At 37.7% G+C, this 16,973-nt stretch overlaps 2 protein-coding genes across 5 annotated transcripts in view; both read left to right on the top strand.

The window, feature by feature from the left end:
* The window catches only part of jvl (javelin-like), a 68,071-nt gene that overhangs the window by 6,446 nt on the left and 44,652 nt on the right, over positions 1 to 16,973 (top strand). The window lies entirely within an intron of this gene.
* On the top strand, positions 9,070 to 13,713 carry LOC114247921 (uncharacterized). Its single transcript, XM_089731832.1, has one exon. It carries the CDS (start codon positions 9,367 to 9,369, stop codon positions 9,772 to 9,774), a length of 408 nt encoding a protein of 135 aa, XP_089587958.1. The 5' UTR covers positions 9,070 to 9,366; the 3' UTR covers positions 9,775 to 13,713.

Genomic DNA, 16,973 nt, shown 5'->3' with positions numbered 1-16,973 from the left:
AGTTGTGGTTAAACATTGTATGTTGCTTTACCGAGCTGTGTAAATACTAATTAATGTTTGTTGTCGAAAAGAAGAATTAGAAATCAAATAGTTGCTTTCTTATTGTTTGTCAGCATATCTATTTTATACTTTCGTAATGCTCATTGTTTCGTTTTGTCTATTGTGCATTAATACACATGCTAATTTTATTTATTTATTAACATAAACACACACGGACATATACATTTACATGTATATTTACATACTTCCTAAAAGTAAACGAAACCAAAATAATGGTAAGCTCATTACATAAGTACATATTGCACCATATTTTTCTATTCATACCCGCGCTAGTTCCGAGGGTTTCGAAAGGGTACAATTGGAAATATCATTTTCAAACGAACTAATATTGTTAGTAAATATTTATTTATTATTTATTATTATTATTACTTTTTCTTCACATATTTTTAATGAATTACAAATTTAGCGCAGGTGAAACAGCGTAGCGCGTTTAGTTTTTTATAAACAAGAATTAACCCATAGATACAGCCCACTGAGTTTCTCGCCGGATCTTCTCAGTAGGTCGCGTTTCCGATCCGGTGGTAGATTCTGCGAAGCACTGCTCTTGCTGGGGTCAGTGTTAGCAACACTCCGGTTTGAGCCCCGTGAGCTCACCTACACACGTTAGGGTGAAGCTGAAATAGCCTCTCAAGGCTATCAACATAGGTAGGAAAAAAAAACTTTGGAATCATCTACTTTAACATATTTGATATCAATAGCGTTTATTTCCTATCGCAAAATCTAGTGCTTACGTCACTATCGTTTTGTTGTCGACCTCGAGTCGCGAAAGCCTAGCCTATACAGTAAAACCTTTTGATTCCTCCTTCCCACGCTAATAATGCCAAAATCAAACTGAACGTTATTGTGTTGTTACAAGGCAACTTTACGAACTTGCCGCTTTGAAAAAGTTAAATTACGGTGCAGACATTTATTGTTGACTAGCTGACCCGGCAGACTTCGTAGTGCCTCAATCGATAAATAAAAGACTTAAACTTATGTATAAAATAAACTTAAACAAAAGGAATCCGTCCGACGGGGAACATATCAAAGGAAAAACAAAATTGTTTGTTTTTATATAATTCCGAGCATTTTCATATTTATCTACCTTTTAAACCTTCTCTAGACTTCCACAAATAATAATTCAAGACCAAAATTAGTCAAATCGGTCCAGCCGTTCTCGAGTTTTAGCGAGACTAACGAACAGCAATTCATTTTTATATATATAGATATAGATTTTGCTTCGGATTTCAATTTTATCGAAGCTGAGAAATATCAAAAAAACTTAATCGTATATATAATTATCAAAAACACTCGCACTGTAAATCTGACCGCAATTGCGTTTGAGTCGTGCATACCGACTACATTTTTTTTCTATTTCTACACTTAACCCGTGCTCAAGAACAACTGATGAAGGAATAACATCGTGTAACAATCATACCCGCAAAATTTTTAAATTAACGTAATTGCTCGTGGTAGGACATATTCTAAAACTGCACGAGTAGGTACTCCCGTAGTTACTTCCGCTACTAATTCTGCCGCGAAGCAATCATGCGTTTCGGTTTGGAGGATTGACAGCCGTTATGCGATATAGTTGAGAATTCAATCGCATGTTTCAAGGTATGCTCATGTTGTATTATTTCATCATTTTAATTACGCTTGTAAAGCAAAGGGTACAGGATACTGTCAGCAACTTACACGCAAGCATGCAAATTTTGAGGTGGCGACGCAATATTTTGCATTTAGTTTTTTTTTGTTATTAAATTTGTGTGTATGGGAATTCGTCTGGCCACTGGAACTCAGCCGACAACCTGCAAACTATATTATGGTATCTGCATCGTTAATCAATAGCGTAAGTTGCTTTGGAACAATTTTCTGTCGTAATCTAATTAAGAAAATCCATTTCGATAAAGCGGCACGACACGAGAACCCTCTCATCGTTGCCGCCGGTGAAATGGTAAACAGTCGACGTCGCCCGAAACACGTCACCTCAGATCCTCCCGATCCAATAACGATGCTTTTAGGTGCCCAAGCACCAGTCATCGTTCTTGTTGAACCCGTCGCTTGCGACGAAGGGCTCGGCGAGTAAATTAATCCACAGACACAGCCCACTGAGTTTCTCGTCGGTTCTTCTTAGTGGGTCGCGTTTCCGATCCGGTGGTAGATTCTGCAAAACACGGCTCTTGCTAGGGTGGGTTCGTGTTAGCAACATCGTCAGGTTTGAGCCCCTGAGCTCACCTACTAGCCCGGCGACGTGCCATGGTCTCTCTAGCTAGACCATCAGCGTAGGTAGAAAAAAAAAAGAAAATGATATATCTTGCACTACAATTATTTATACGTTCGCTTGCTTAAAACTTAATAGTTCCTTTTAATTATGAAAACCTAAGAAAATACAATATCTCACTGTAATTGAAATCTTTCGTCATTAAAAAAAGGCGTCTATTAATCGTGGTAGTTTAAAAAAATAAACTCAAACGTGTTATGCAATTCACTCGAAGCAGTTTTATCTCAATCGAGCATCTCGAATAGTTCGGTCATCTATGCTACTAAGATGAAGATCGAAATTCTTGCCAATCATCGTGTTGCTTTAGATGTTAATCTGGAATGCTTTTCATAATTTTTATGTTCCGTGCAACATACAAAATCCTTTATAATTATTGCAATAGGAAGTTATGCAAGTGGATTCATTGAATAAAGCACTGTATATTATTTTTATTTTTAAGAAAACGTATGATTAATACAGTTGGCTTAATAATATATAAAATAAATTAGTTGCAATCTAGACTAATACGCACTCCCGTCTATTTAATAGTTTTGAATCCAACCATAATTACATATACCTCAAGATTTAGATTCTCTATTTTATTTTCCATTCACGTTTTGAAAAAAAAATGTATTTACAATAAACAAAATTATAAAGTTAAAGCTCATTAATCAGCCTAAAAAATACGTTGACAAACGTAGCAAAAATGGTACTTAACTAATTTATATGTATAATTTGATTTCAAATTGAACTGATGTAAATAGTTTCTGAATAAGGCATAAATTCGAATTAAATTCAGCTTCCGATGTAAAAATACCGACAAATACACGTGTGGGCTCACGACAAAGATGACATATTTAGAAATCTTTCATTTAAGTTCGCTTCCACAATTAGAATAACAAAAAATCGAATTACCTCACTGCGCCTTATAAGATGTTCGTATAAAAACGTCTAGAACACCAGATGGTGGTCGTTATGTCCTTATTGCGATGTAAATCAATTTGCGTCACCATTCACCAATGTCGATTAAACAAATAAAAATTTAATTACGGTTTTCTCTATTCTCATAACCGTTTATGGGAAACTGTAAATCTTTTGGTTGCTAAGTAGAATTATCTCAAACAAAGCGAGACACATGCATTTAATGTTACTAAAGCTATAATTTAATGTGATAGTAGAAAGCTTGAGTACAATCTAGATCGTTCTGTGTACTTGATCTTAACTCTGACAAATTATCATTAGCTTATTTTATTTACTGGTCGAAAAGTACTATAAAACCGATAGTAAAATTCAATGGATTATGATTCTATTTTTATTTACTTTCAAAGACTCATGATTCCGTTAAATTTTAGCTATTAAATTTCTTGTACATACACAAGTTTGTTGTAATCTTCAGCATTCATTTTAACTGATTCATTTTATTACACTTAACTAGGAAATACTTTTAGATTATTTCGTCAAGAATTTAGTTGGGTAGAATGAAACCTATTTTAAGGGCTTTATACCTACCGAAATAATCTTAGACCAACCAGTTGAGTGTTGTATCAATTTTCAATATTGACTTTTGAATTTGATAAGTTTGTGAACAAGCTCATAGTCGGGAATTAATCGGTGTCTAGAACCCATTGACGTTATAATTAGAATGCCTTTTTTTTTTTTTTTCGGGTAGAGGGCCGAACCTCCTACGAGGTCCCCGCGCAAAAGGGGCGCGCGGGGTATGTGAGACTCAACGGTCTGCATGGTGTTGTGAGCAGACCGCGGGCCCAAGGATTTTAGGACCCACCCACTAAACGACTCCCCTGCACTCTTACACCCGACGTCCGATCCCCTCCGAGGTCAGAACCCGGATGAGGTAGGGGGGCTACCGCGGTCAACACTACAACCAGACGGCGCGGCTCACCCCAAGGACGCCCAGCCGACGGAGCCTTCGAGGCGAATCGAAGGCTCTGAAACGTCGGCCGTCTCGGTACGGCAGCCCGTCAGGCCGCCCAGACGGTGCCGCTGGTGTCCCGGAATACCCCGCTGGACCAGAACCAGCCTGCCGGGTCGGGACGCGATACACCGTCGACCGGTCGCTCTAATCACTCCACGGCAGCGCGCTAGAGTGCTGGTAGCGCGCCGCGCGGCCTCGCCCCCTCAGGTCGCCCCTTGACCTTCACCGGGGGGAGGCCGCCACCTACAGGGGCCGGGACGTACGGGCGTATTCCCGCCTCCGGCCCCCGGCTCGACGGCGACGGATCGGTGCGGAAAGGGAAGAGCTCTCTCTCTCTCGCTCCGCCGCCTCCTTCTGCGAGATGGTGGACTCGCAGAAGTCGAGCATCGCCTTCCAGGACGTGTCGCTGCCGAGCATCGTAGCCACGACGCGCGGCAGCGAGAGGTCCTCACCTATGACCGCGACGAGGGCGGCGCGTTGCTCGTCGAAACCAGAGCAACGCGCCAATGTGTGCTAATTAGAATGGCCCTGCCTGCGCCCAAGAAACAATTTTTTTTTTCTACCTAAGATGATAGCCTTAAGAGGCTATTTCAGCGTAACCTTAACTAGTAGGTGAGCTCACGGGGCTCAAACCAGAGTGATGCTAACACGGAACCTAGCAAGAGCAGTGCTTCGCAGAATCTACCACCGGATCGGAAACGTGACCCACTGAGAAGATCTCGCGAGAAACTCAGTGGGGTGTGTCTATGGGTTAATTCGCTCGTCGAGCCCTTCGTCGCAAGCGACGGGTTCGACGAGAACGGTGACCGGTGCTTGTGGTAACTAAAAAGCACCGTTAATGTATCGGGAGGATCCGTAATGACGTGTTTTGGGCAAGAAACACTGCGCAATGGAGTTTACTCTAGAGCCTAGATAGAGAATGGTACGTGACAAGAATAATTTTGGATAACGAAATGTAGAACACACATTGAAATAACTTTGCTCTTCCAGGTAGAAGGAATGAACTCTTCCGGTGGCGGGTGGTGCGATTATAAAAGTGAGATGAAATATCCTGTCGCACCCATCTGATTTACTTTACAAAAGAACAATCAATGTAAACTTATTGTTCCGATGAATCACCTTTGTGGTTTTAGCATTGAAACGAGCTGACGTTTTTGTAATATAACTAGCGACCCGCCCTCGCTTCGCTTCGGAAACTGTAATTTATTATTGATTTCTCCACTATTTAATGGATGTTATTATACGTATACACCTTCCTCTTCAATCACTCTATCTATTAAAAACCGCATCAAAATCCGTTGCGTAGTTTTAAAGATTTAAGCATACATAAGTATATAGGGACAGAGAAAGCGACTTTGTTTTATACTATGCAGTGATACAAATGCCAGCGACGCTTAAAACGCATTATTACAAAAATACATTCGATTCGGTTTTTTAATATATTATTTGTCATACTTTGAATAATGTTCGTAAATTCAATTCAATCCATCGACACGTATTGTTCAATTGCAAAAATAATTCAATTAACTTTGCAAACACAAAAAAATTGTAGATGTTCGTGACACGTGTAATTATGTGAATGTTGACCTATTTACAGGGCGGATAGTCGGTCGCAAGTATTACTTTTAACATTGCATTTGGTCCCACCTTAAAAGCACGTTCCCTAAACAAGACCCACCCTGTACAGACACGCGAACAACGTGAAAACATTTTAAAATAACATTTTAGACATTTCGCTTACGAATGAAGTTTTTGTAAAAGTAAAAGGGGTCGCTGCTAATTCAATTTTGGGATTCTTCGATAAACTTAAAAATAACAAAAGTATTCCGATTGTAATTTGAGGGCTGATGTTTGCTTTTCTACTCGATATAGATTAATTAATTATCACAAAAATAAGAGAGAGATTATAGCACTTTATTAAGATAATCGAAATGTTTCTCGATTGCGAACTAAAGTTCACAAATATGGCGGTGTCGACACGGTATTATAACTTTCCAATGACTAAATAATTTATGGAAAGTGTTTTCAAATGCAGAAAGTTACGCCTAAATGAGAAAAAGTGGTAAATAGCAAAATAAATCATCACATCGGTCGATCGACATCGGCTGCAACAGAACAAGTGTTTTTGCTTTATTTGTGCCCAAAGCGACGCGCTCTACTTATTCCTTCGTCTGAGTACGCTAATTTCGTGAAAAAAAAATGTGACAATTATTCGTAACGGTGATAGCGTCACATCATATTTCTCAAAGTACTGTGATCGTACTCGAATAAACCAAAGAAAAATTTAATTTCAAGAATAAATTCAAAAAAATATGTAGTTTGATAAATCAACTCTACTGTTCCTGATATCTGTGGCATGAGTAACTCAAATCTGTCTGTATTTTATTATACTATATTCAGTCATATTAATGTTTTATTTAACACTAGCGACCCGCCCTCGCTTCGCTTCGGAAACATTAAAACACACATGAAACAAAAAAAAATAAAAAATAAAATAAAAAAAAGTAGCCTATGTTCATCAGGGACAATGTCGGCTTTTAATGGAAAAATAATTTTTCAAATCGGTCCAGTAGTTTCGGAGCCTATTCGAAACAAACAAACAAACAAATCTTTCCTCTTTATAATATTAGTATAGACAAATCGTTATCCAAACAATTTTTTTTTAATAATTTTCTTCAAATTTAACTAATAGATACAGTTTAATATTCTTATTTAATATTCAATTATTTAACAATTCGAGGCTTAATGTGACTATATACCAGATTACTATTTGATAAAAAAAAAGATAGGTTTACAAAATTTACTTTTGGTTTATTTGTTACACAACGTTCCGTATAACAATTGTGATTTAATTATGAGCGCACGAGCGTATTCTGACGTTCACGATTTGATCAATAACATTACGTTGATATCAATTTGTGCGATTCTATCTTACTTAAGTAACTTTACATGTGTATTACCAAACTGTTTCACAATACAATTAATTTAATGTTATTATATCAAATTTGAAGTTTATAATGGTGCCGGATAAACTGCACGATGAATAAACTTCTCAAATAACGTGTAGGTATAAACAAATTGTAATTGGATGACGTAAAATGAGCAACAGTGCCACCGTGCAATAAAATGACGTTCTTTCCGTTAGCAAAAAATTATTTAATTACAGGAAAATATAATAATTGTGCGCAGTTAGTTACGATACAATTTTATTGGCGGTGTTATGTGGAGAGAAGACATTGGCTTTCGAAATCGACTCGACCACATCACATGGTAAGTAGCGATTTCTTTTCGACTTTCCGGTTCAGTTTCGCTCGATCTTTGATTAAAGGCAATAATAATCGGTACGGCTTCGTTTTCAAGTGCATTTGTAGAATCAAGCGTTGCCCGTAGCCAATACTTGCTCGTTAACTTTGATATATTGACCGGTATTCGATCCGTGATAGGTGAGAGTAGCACGTTACACATCCATAGTTCACTAGAGTGCCACATCCGTGTGTGCCTTGTTCTTGCAACGTAACCATAATACTTAGCCTGATTTCTGATAGGTATCATTCTTAGTTAAGTAATTTATGAATTGTAAGAGAATTCTCTAAGGGAATTGAAAGTAATCAACACTGATGTCAATGAGTCATCACTAGCGGCCGTAAATCGTCGGGAAGGCATGTTGTATAATGTAGTTTATAGCCCAGTAAATTATGATGAAATTTAGAATTGCTCGTGCCTTAATAATTGGTTCAGAGACTGCCGCTTAATTAGAATGGATAGGCGAACTCAAGGGCTCAACCAGGAGGACGAAGTTTCCTAATAAAATATGTCGGACATTTATTGGTCCTAGTTGAGATTTAACAGCTTAATAGCTGCTTCGCGAGTGCAGCTACTATCAGATCGGAATCGCGACGCACTGAGAAGATCTGAACAGAAACTTCGCGGCCTTTGGGCGATGGTCACCAGTTGACCAGTACAGTACGATGATCTGTGCTTTGGTTGATGCTAGCAGTAGCGTCAGAGAGCACTTCAATCCGATCCGAAGGATCTGTGAGGACGTGTGGCAGAGACGGGCAGCGTCCTTGGATTATAATACCTGAAATACTTTTTTTTTATTGCTTAGATGGTTGGACGAGCTCACAGCCCACCTGGTGTTGAATAGTTACTGGAGCCCATAGACATTTACAACGTAAATGCGCCACCCACCTTGAGATATAAGTTCTAAGGTCTCAGTATAGTTACAACGGCTACCCCATCCTTCAAACCGAAACGCATTACTGTTTCACGGCAGGGCGGTGGTACCTACCCGTGCGGACTCACAAGAGGTCCTACCGCCAGTAAACATGTCTAAAACAGACAGCGCTGCAGCGACGCATTGTGATCACTGGCACCATACAGCACTCAGGCTGCCGCCAGTGTGCTAGGCTCACGCTGTGGGCCCAATGTTTGAATTTTAAAGAAGCTTTGGTGATCCACAATTTCTAAAATAAAAAAGTGCGCTACGGAAATGTAATCGGCATGCATAATCCATAACAGTAAAAACGTAAACGCTTCGAATTGTTCAAAGTCTCCTGAATGTAAAATTCAGTGGGTTAGTAAAAATAGATTTTCTTTTCGGTTTAATTTAACAAAAAGAGGTTTCATTTACCAAGCGTAATGTATAGTTATTATTGAATGAAAATTAGAGTTGGTCTATTGATCGAAATTTGATCGTAATAAATTCTGTTTAGGGTCCGTTTTTTCATTTATATATTTCATATATTTTTTCCAAATATTATTTATTGAAAACAGCTTTTAATAAAATAATAAAATAAATTATTTTGCACCACAGAGGACAAGCTTATACTTAATTATTTAATTTGATTTTAATAATATTTTTATTTATTATTTATTGTAACGAACGTGACGTCAACTGTCATGCCCTGCCGCCAGCCAAGCCGCCAAGCCATGTTAACACGCCCCCTTCCGCCACCGCCACTGCCGGCGCCGCCAGCCAAAGCCAACGAAGGGGGGATAGTGTTAATAAAACAAGCCGTGCCAGCCATTTCTAGCTACTTTTCTGCATTCTTGCACAAATAAAAGAACTTGTCGTTACGCTGCTGGTTTTTATTGTCACATCATTTGCAACAATCAGAAGTGGCATAAAGAAATGAAACAACGTCATATACACGCTCAGATGTCTCGGTCTTCTGACAAGTTTGAAGAAGATGAAGCTCCTATTTCACTGGCGAGGAAAGTGTTGAAAAATTGCTTCAGAAAGAGGTCCACAAGGCGATACTTGAGCTACAGGATGAAGAACCTGGAACAATCAAATCAAAGGGACTTCGACGTCGTCGGACCAAAAGCGCCTGCCGCCCTGTCCTTCCATCATTCTGGTTCACGTAGAGGGAAACTAAAAGAGCAGCAACGTGGTTACTCCACTGTGCGGCACTACGAGCTTCACGACGCTTCACAAGATTCACGGCTACGAGCTTCCTTCTCTCTCCCTGCGACGCTGCTGCGCGGCGAAGACAGCTACATCAAAGTCCTCAACATGGGCTTGGAGACCATCATGTAGCCGCCGGGCGAGGTCCTGCCGAGGGCCAACAGCTGCGAGGAGCCACAGCCAAACAGTCAGGTGTGTTGCATTTCTACTTGCCCTAGCCATGCCATTACAAATATTTCGAGATTTGAGGGTAGAAATAAAAAAAATTAAAAGGAGCCATTAAATAATACGGGTCATTCAGATTTAAAAAATACAGTATAAGCATTGCTTTGCTACGAATACACATGATTTAGATATTGCCAATTTAGTCCAAATGCAAATTAAGCTTACTAGAGATCAGCCCGTGTATCGCCACCTTTACTTTCTCATAATGAACAAACGATAGTTAAACTAAAGCTAATTAACTTTTAGATGCCGGCATTATAAAATAATCTGAAGCTAGTCACGCTTCACCAGTGGTCTTATTAAGAAACAGAACGGCGACAGTAGGCTATGCGTTGATTATCGTGCGTTAAACGCTATGGTAAAATATAAAAGTATCCACCGAACAGTACTGCACGAGCTTAGATTTAGCCCAGGGCTACCATCAATTGAGCATTGTGCCAGACACACAACTGCTTTCATTACACCGCAAGGTCATTATTTCTAGTACACTAGAATTCCTTTTGGTTTAGCAAATGCGCCATCTGTATTCATGCGTTTCTTCTTTATCTCCACCTTATTCCACTAGGTGGGGTAGTTAAATGCGTTTAATAAATAAAATAATTGAGTCTGTGGGTAGAAAAGAAATGGGTAAAAATAAATGTAGGTCAAATCGAGATACTAGCAATTTTAAACGATTTACCTCTACCCTCAGTTGGTATAAAATCAGGTTCAATAATTATTGAGAAAGTACTTGGGAAATTTTATGGTGGAGACTTAAAATTAAATATGAGTAAATGCTCATTCTTGGAGGAACAAGTCACTTATTAGGTCATGAAATATCTTCAGACGGTATACAGCCGGGTGCAACAAAAATTGACGGCCGTTTCGCAGTGTCCTGTGCCAAATAATGCTTATAGTGTGCGACAGTTTATTGGTTTAAAAAGAAAAAAAAAAGATAAATCATGGGTGTGGGGCCGTGAATAAAACACGAATTTCGAACAACTGAAAAACAGCTTACGTTTCAAACCTGTGCTAGCTCTGTATAATCCTATGCTTCCTACAGAAATACAAACCGATGCGTGTAACTTAGGAATTTCTGGTATACTATTACAAAAACAAACTGACAACTCACTGCGGCCTGTTATACTATTTTAGCCTAGGAATTTTTCCTATTTAGCTATTTAGCCTATTTTACTAGGAAGGAAGAATGTGTATCATAGTTAAGAGCTCATAACCTGGCGGTCGTACAATCGCTACGTAGGTTCCGTGTTTATGAAGTAGGTAAACATGATATAGTAGAAACTGATTGTACTGTGGTTTGTGCTACGCTTACCAAACGCGACATTATACCATGCATTGCGCGATGGTGAGTTTTGAAAGAAGATTATGACATTAGTGTTGAGTATAGACCTGGTGAACGTATGGAACATTTGTAGACGCGCTTAATAGGCATCCTGTTGACATGATGAACGTGAATCGTCTTAGTTACTGATTGATTCTGTACTGTGCAATGTCAGGACGAAAAGCTTAGTTCGATTATAAAGCAATCTATACTAACATTATAAAGCTGAAGAGTTTGTTTGATTGAACGCGCTAATCTCAAGAACTGCTGGTCCGATTTGAAAAATTCTTTCAGTGTTAAATAACCCATTTATTGAGAAAGGTTATAGGCTATATAACGCTAGCACCGCTAAGACCATCACTGTGTCAAGCTAAGACCAATACAAGCGAAGTACCAGTAAGTAATGTTTCAAAATCGGGTTATTTTCCCTTTTGAGAGCTTCCGGTGCGTGCGCTGCAGAAACGGTTAGTTTCGCTAAAATAATGTGACAGAATTGTACCCCTTTAAAAGATCTAAAAAAATAATGTCCGCGATAGCATATGTTAAGGTTGGCTCACTATAACGTTTTTTTTATGCTAATCAATTTGTACTAAAATAAAGCATTATTTGTGAACTATATTCCACGCGGACGAAGTCGCGCTGATGTTAAAGATAATTATGAATGAACTAGTTCGAAAAACTTTTAACGGAAACAGACTCGCAGTCCCTTCGGCTAAATGGAAAATTGTACAAATGCACTATGACGACATTTGTCACGTGGATCTAAATCATCGTTTAGCTTTGATTAAAAGCCAATATTGGTTTCTTAAAATGACAGACACACTTTATTAGGAAATACGTGGCAGCATGTCTTTATTATACACATGAGAAGGATAACTATGTTAAAAAAAAGAAGACATGTCTATATCCGATCTCTAAACCATCTGATACTATGCGCATGGTACAAATAGATAACATGATGCCCTTCTGTAGGTACAAATAGATAACATGATGCCCTTCTGTAGGACATGCACCAACCAGTACATGATCGTGATGAACGATGCGTCGTCTTATTTTTGTGATAGCTGAACTAACGCGTACTGTAAATTCAATGCGGACCATTCGTGCATTGAAAAATATATTAACAGCGTTTGTCCAGATACCCGAATCACGTGGTGACAGACTATGGGAAAGCTTTTACGAGTAGGTACTTTAAAAAATATATCAGAAGATAAACAGTTTAGGCATAGATACGTTAAACGGTATTATTGCTTGCCCGCGCGCTAATTGGCCAGGTTGAACAAACTAAATATACAATTTTATGTGTCGCGGGCAACTGATCCTAGTGAAGCTTCAAATAATTTAGTGAACTCCGTCATTTGAGGCACAAACAACACAATTAAAAGTAGCAGCGGCTACAAACCTTGTGATTTAATCTTTGCGCGTTCTGGTAGGTCAATATGTGATGTTTCGATTCCTGCTCTCAAACCAGAAGCTGTTGCTGGACTGCGTAAGATAGCTACAGCTAAGATAGAACAAGCGAGTGCAAAAATGACACACAAAATGGATATAAATAAAAAAGCTCATGTTATAAGAAAAGGGATTTTGTATTGTAGACAAGTCTCCAACTAGTTAGTAGCGCCGCTGGGATAAAAAAAACTAAATCTAAAGTAGTAGGTAACAATTGGTATCGAATTAGAAGTATATCTAAAAGGCTATGAAAGGTTATAAAAACTTCACTGGCCTGGTATCAGTAGATTCATTAAGGCCCTATAAAAGTATAGCCCATGTGTCCGATAGCGCTAGTAGTTTCGATAAGCAGCTCTAAACTGAAGACCTTATTGATTTATTTGAGAACTAAATGTTTTTGTGTGTTCCCCATTGCGGGAGCAATTGTTGCAGGATGGCCGAATGTAACGAACGTGACGTCAACTGTCATGCCCTGCCGCCAGCCAAGCCGCCAAGCCATGTTAACACGCCCCCTTCCGCCACCGCCACTGCCGGCGCCGCCAGCCAAAGCCAACGAAGGGGGGATAGTGTTAATAAAACAAGCCGTGCCAGCCATTTCTAGCTACTTTTCTGCATTCTTGCACAAATAAAAGAACATGTCGTTACGCTGCTGGTTTTTATTGTCACATCATTTGCAACATTATTTAATATATATAGCAATACATAAATTTAATCTATTTACTGCGTTAGTTAGTGTATTTGTTTCGTAAGCTGTGTCTATTTCGGTTGTGCAATCCTTCTCACACTTGATGATTGTAACAAAAAACCGCCGGCGTTACTAGTACTGTAATAATTATTTCGAAAAAATGGTTTAAATTTTCATTGTAGTCCTATAGAAATTATTACTGAAGCAAAGAGAATCTATTACCATTAATTTCTTTAAAAATGCGTTGAAAAAAAATTCTTATAATTTTCAGCCCACCGAGATTGAGACTAACTTTAATGAAATCGAGCCGTAATTTATGTATCATTTACGCGGGTAGTTCCACTTGTCAAACTTTACTCGTGTAAAAACAAAAATGCCTGGTTAAAATAAAAATCTGTCAAAATGTTTGAGAAAGAATCATTGTATACTTATAATATTTTTTATAACCAAAATATTTTTTGACACAACCGAATGATCGATATGCTTATGCATTAAATGTCACATCAGGAGGTAAAAATTCAATATAGAATCTACTGACCAAGAATATATTTTCAGCTTACGCGATGTGAGTTGATGTTAGCGAAAAAATAAATACAACAGTGAAAATACCATTTAGCTGAAACCTCAATTTAGTTTTTGATATCGGTTAGCGGCATTCTCATTGTAAGGCTTTTGTAACATTTAATAACATTATAAGGCAGGCAGTCGTGATGAACTAAGTAAAATATATTCACAATTTACACATTCAATATAATAAATACTATAACGAATTATTAAAACTATCCCAGTTTAAGGTGTATAATTTATAAAGTATAACGATGTAAGATATATTTCATTGGTGCTATATCGACTGACAGCTTTTCGAAAAACTTCGTGGTTTCCCGGCGACGTCTTTGCCGCTCCGCCCGCATGCATGCCCCTCCAAGACCCGCGAGTAGAACAAATAGGGATGTGCGCGTTATAATACGTAATAATGTAATAAATACATACCTAATAATTATTAGTAAAAAAAATACCAATTACCAATTCGGTAGGCAGCGGCTTGGCTCTGCCCCTGGCATTGCTGAAGTCCATGGGCGACAGTAGCCACTCAACATCATGTGGGCCGTGTGCTCGTCTGCCTACAAGGGCTATAAAAAAAGCAAAAAAAAAAACATTTCAAGTCTGATTTTCGGAGGATTTTAGTCAATATGTAACAATTCGTATGAATCGTGACGTACTTTCGTAATGTGTATGCGTTAAACGTCTGTCACGTACGAAATCTCGAATGGCGTCGGATTTAATCGGCGAAAGTAGTTGCGTGTCATGCGCGTGCGCAGAAGTTTGATCGCCCTCTTGTTACACTACTATTATACGTTATATGAACACATAAAGACCCATTTCACACTAACGCGCCGTGAGTCTGGAAATTGTCGATTACGACTTACTCTTGATTTTTTTATTGCGTAGATGGGTTAATGAGTTCACGGCCCACCCGGGGTTAAGTGCTTACCGGAGCCCATAGACATCTACAACGTAAATGCCGCCACCCACCTTCATATATGAGTTCTAAGGCTCAATATAGTTACAATTGTTTAGTAATACGGGAACGTACTAATATATTCGAAAAAACATTTTTTCTTGAATTATAGTTTAGATTGAGATTTATCAAACAACTTAGCAACGAATTCATAATGCAATCGTGTTTGAGTTTACATTTATAAAGTAGACTTATACTTATGCATTATGTAGTATGCATTGGATTCTACTTCATATTTCTCGGAATAATTATTTGAGAAGATAGCTACGATTAGTATCACATATAATTATGTATTTATTCACAATTTACTTAGTGTAAACACCATTGTATTGCTATGAATGTTGTGTTTTCATGTTTCGATATAGGCGCTACACATCTACCTGTGGAAAAGACACGAGAACACGAGAACGTTTATTAGTTCCGTGGATATGCGACCAACAAAGAGACAATTGAATTCTAATAATGACCGGGTTATGTTCTGTTTCATTTCTTTAGTTACCACATGGTTACCACGTCTTATATTATTTTTCATCAATGCTCAAATACACGAAATTTTACTGTTTATATGTCATTATATCGAAAGACAGAATCATGGTCCAACCAGTTTATAAACGAAATACTTTATAAGGTTTAAAAAAAATCATAATCATCAGGGTACGAATTCATTCAGCTGCGCGCCGAGAGCAGCAAACGGGAGTCGTTTAGTGGATGAACCTCTACTATATTCGGTCCTAGCTTCGGCCATCGAGGCCCACTTATCGTCTTCTCGCATTAAAACTATAATCTCAAAACTTGCTAATTTTACAGGAGAGTGTTTTAAAGGTTTATCTTGCAATATTTTTAATATTAATCATATTTGCAACATTTATTATTCAAATATAATTTATTATTCATATATTAGTCAAAACTGGTAAACCAAAAAAAACTAAAACTAAACTACGCTCTTTTGACAGTATTTATGAGAAGAATACTGGTGATACCAAATGTTTACGCATATTAATTCAATTTCGAATATTTTTGGAAATTTTATAGTTTTAATGCGAAAAGGCGATATACGATATACTCTAAGGCGCGGGAACCTCGGAGGTTCAAACCCGACTCTGAAGAAAAAAAGTCAGAACCCGCATTTCGACTATCATTATTAATCTTAGATGATTGGTAATTTATAACAATAATTTCTGACGTCTGTTCGTTGCTGCGGGTGAACATTCCGCTCGCCGTATCATTATTACGTTCATTACCGCATTTACACAATTGAACAATTGTCAGTTTGGTTCCGATTACGAAATTGGATCAACACGAAATTGCTTTTCGTCATATGTTTCAGAAAAGAACTATCAAATTTGATAGCAATGCGTTACGCAGAAACGTAATTGAAGTTACTTAATATAATTAAATAAACTAGAGGTCCCGCAGTAGTCGAAATTCAACTATAATTAATTGGAATTTTAAGTGTGTACACTATTATGATTGAATTTTATACTTCTATAATCACAAATTTCGCCAAGGCTACACTATAAAAAAATATTATTAAAAACAAACAATATTTAATCTATTCTCAATTTGACCACAGACAAATCAAGAACAAAAGTTTGACAATAAATAGTATGCATGCGTGTGTGCGTCAAATACATGGTATGTAGTGTGTGTAATGTTTTCTTTATTGATTTAATGTATCTTTTATGCATTATTTTAAAAAAATATTAGCATTGTGCACTTCTTCTCTATATTCTCTATAAATGTAGAAAATTTCATACTCCTCCGTTCGTGCAATTTTCGTAAAAAGGGATATAAAAATTTTCCTTCACGTAATGTTTAATGTTTGTGTTTTTTTTCCTGAAAAACTGGAAACTACCGAAATATTACCGACTTCGTGTCTCGAAGCTATTCATTTAACTAATGAATCATGCCTCACCTTATATACATACTTTATAGGTTTATAGAGTACCATACAAAGTTATTGCAATACTATAGTTAAATGAAATTGATAATTAGAAATGATTAATGCAGTATGTGCTATTATGAAGTTCAGGAAATTAATACGAACAATGTCAAATATTAACGATAAATTACTAATTTAAAACCGTACTACATAAGATAAAACGCGTCAGTGTAATTTCCCGTGGCATATA

Source organism: Bombyx mandarina, chromosome 12 (assembly GCF_030267445.1).
Source record: "Bombyx mandarina strain Sakado chromosome 12, ASM3026744v2".
NCBI classification, from domain to species: Eukaryota; Metazoa; Arthropoda; class Insecta; order Lepidoptera; family Bombycidae; genus Bombyx; species Bombyx mandarina.
This window is presented reverse-complemented; position numbering and strand designations above follow the sequence as displayed.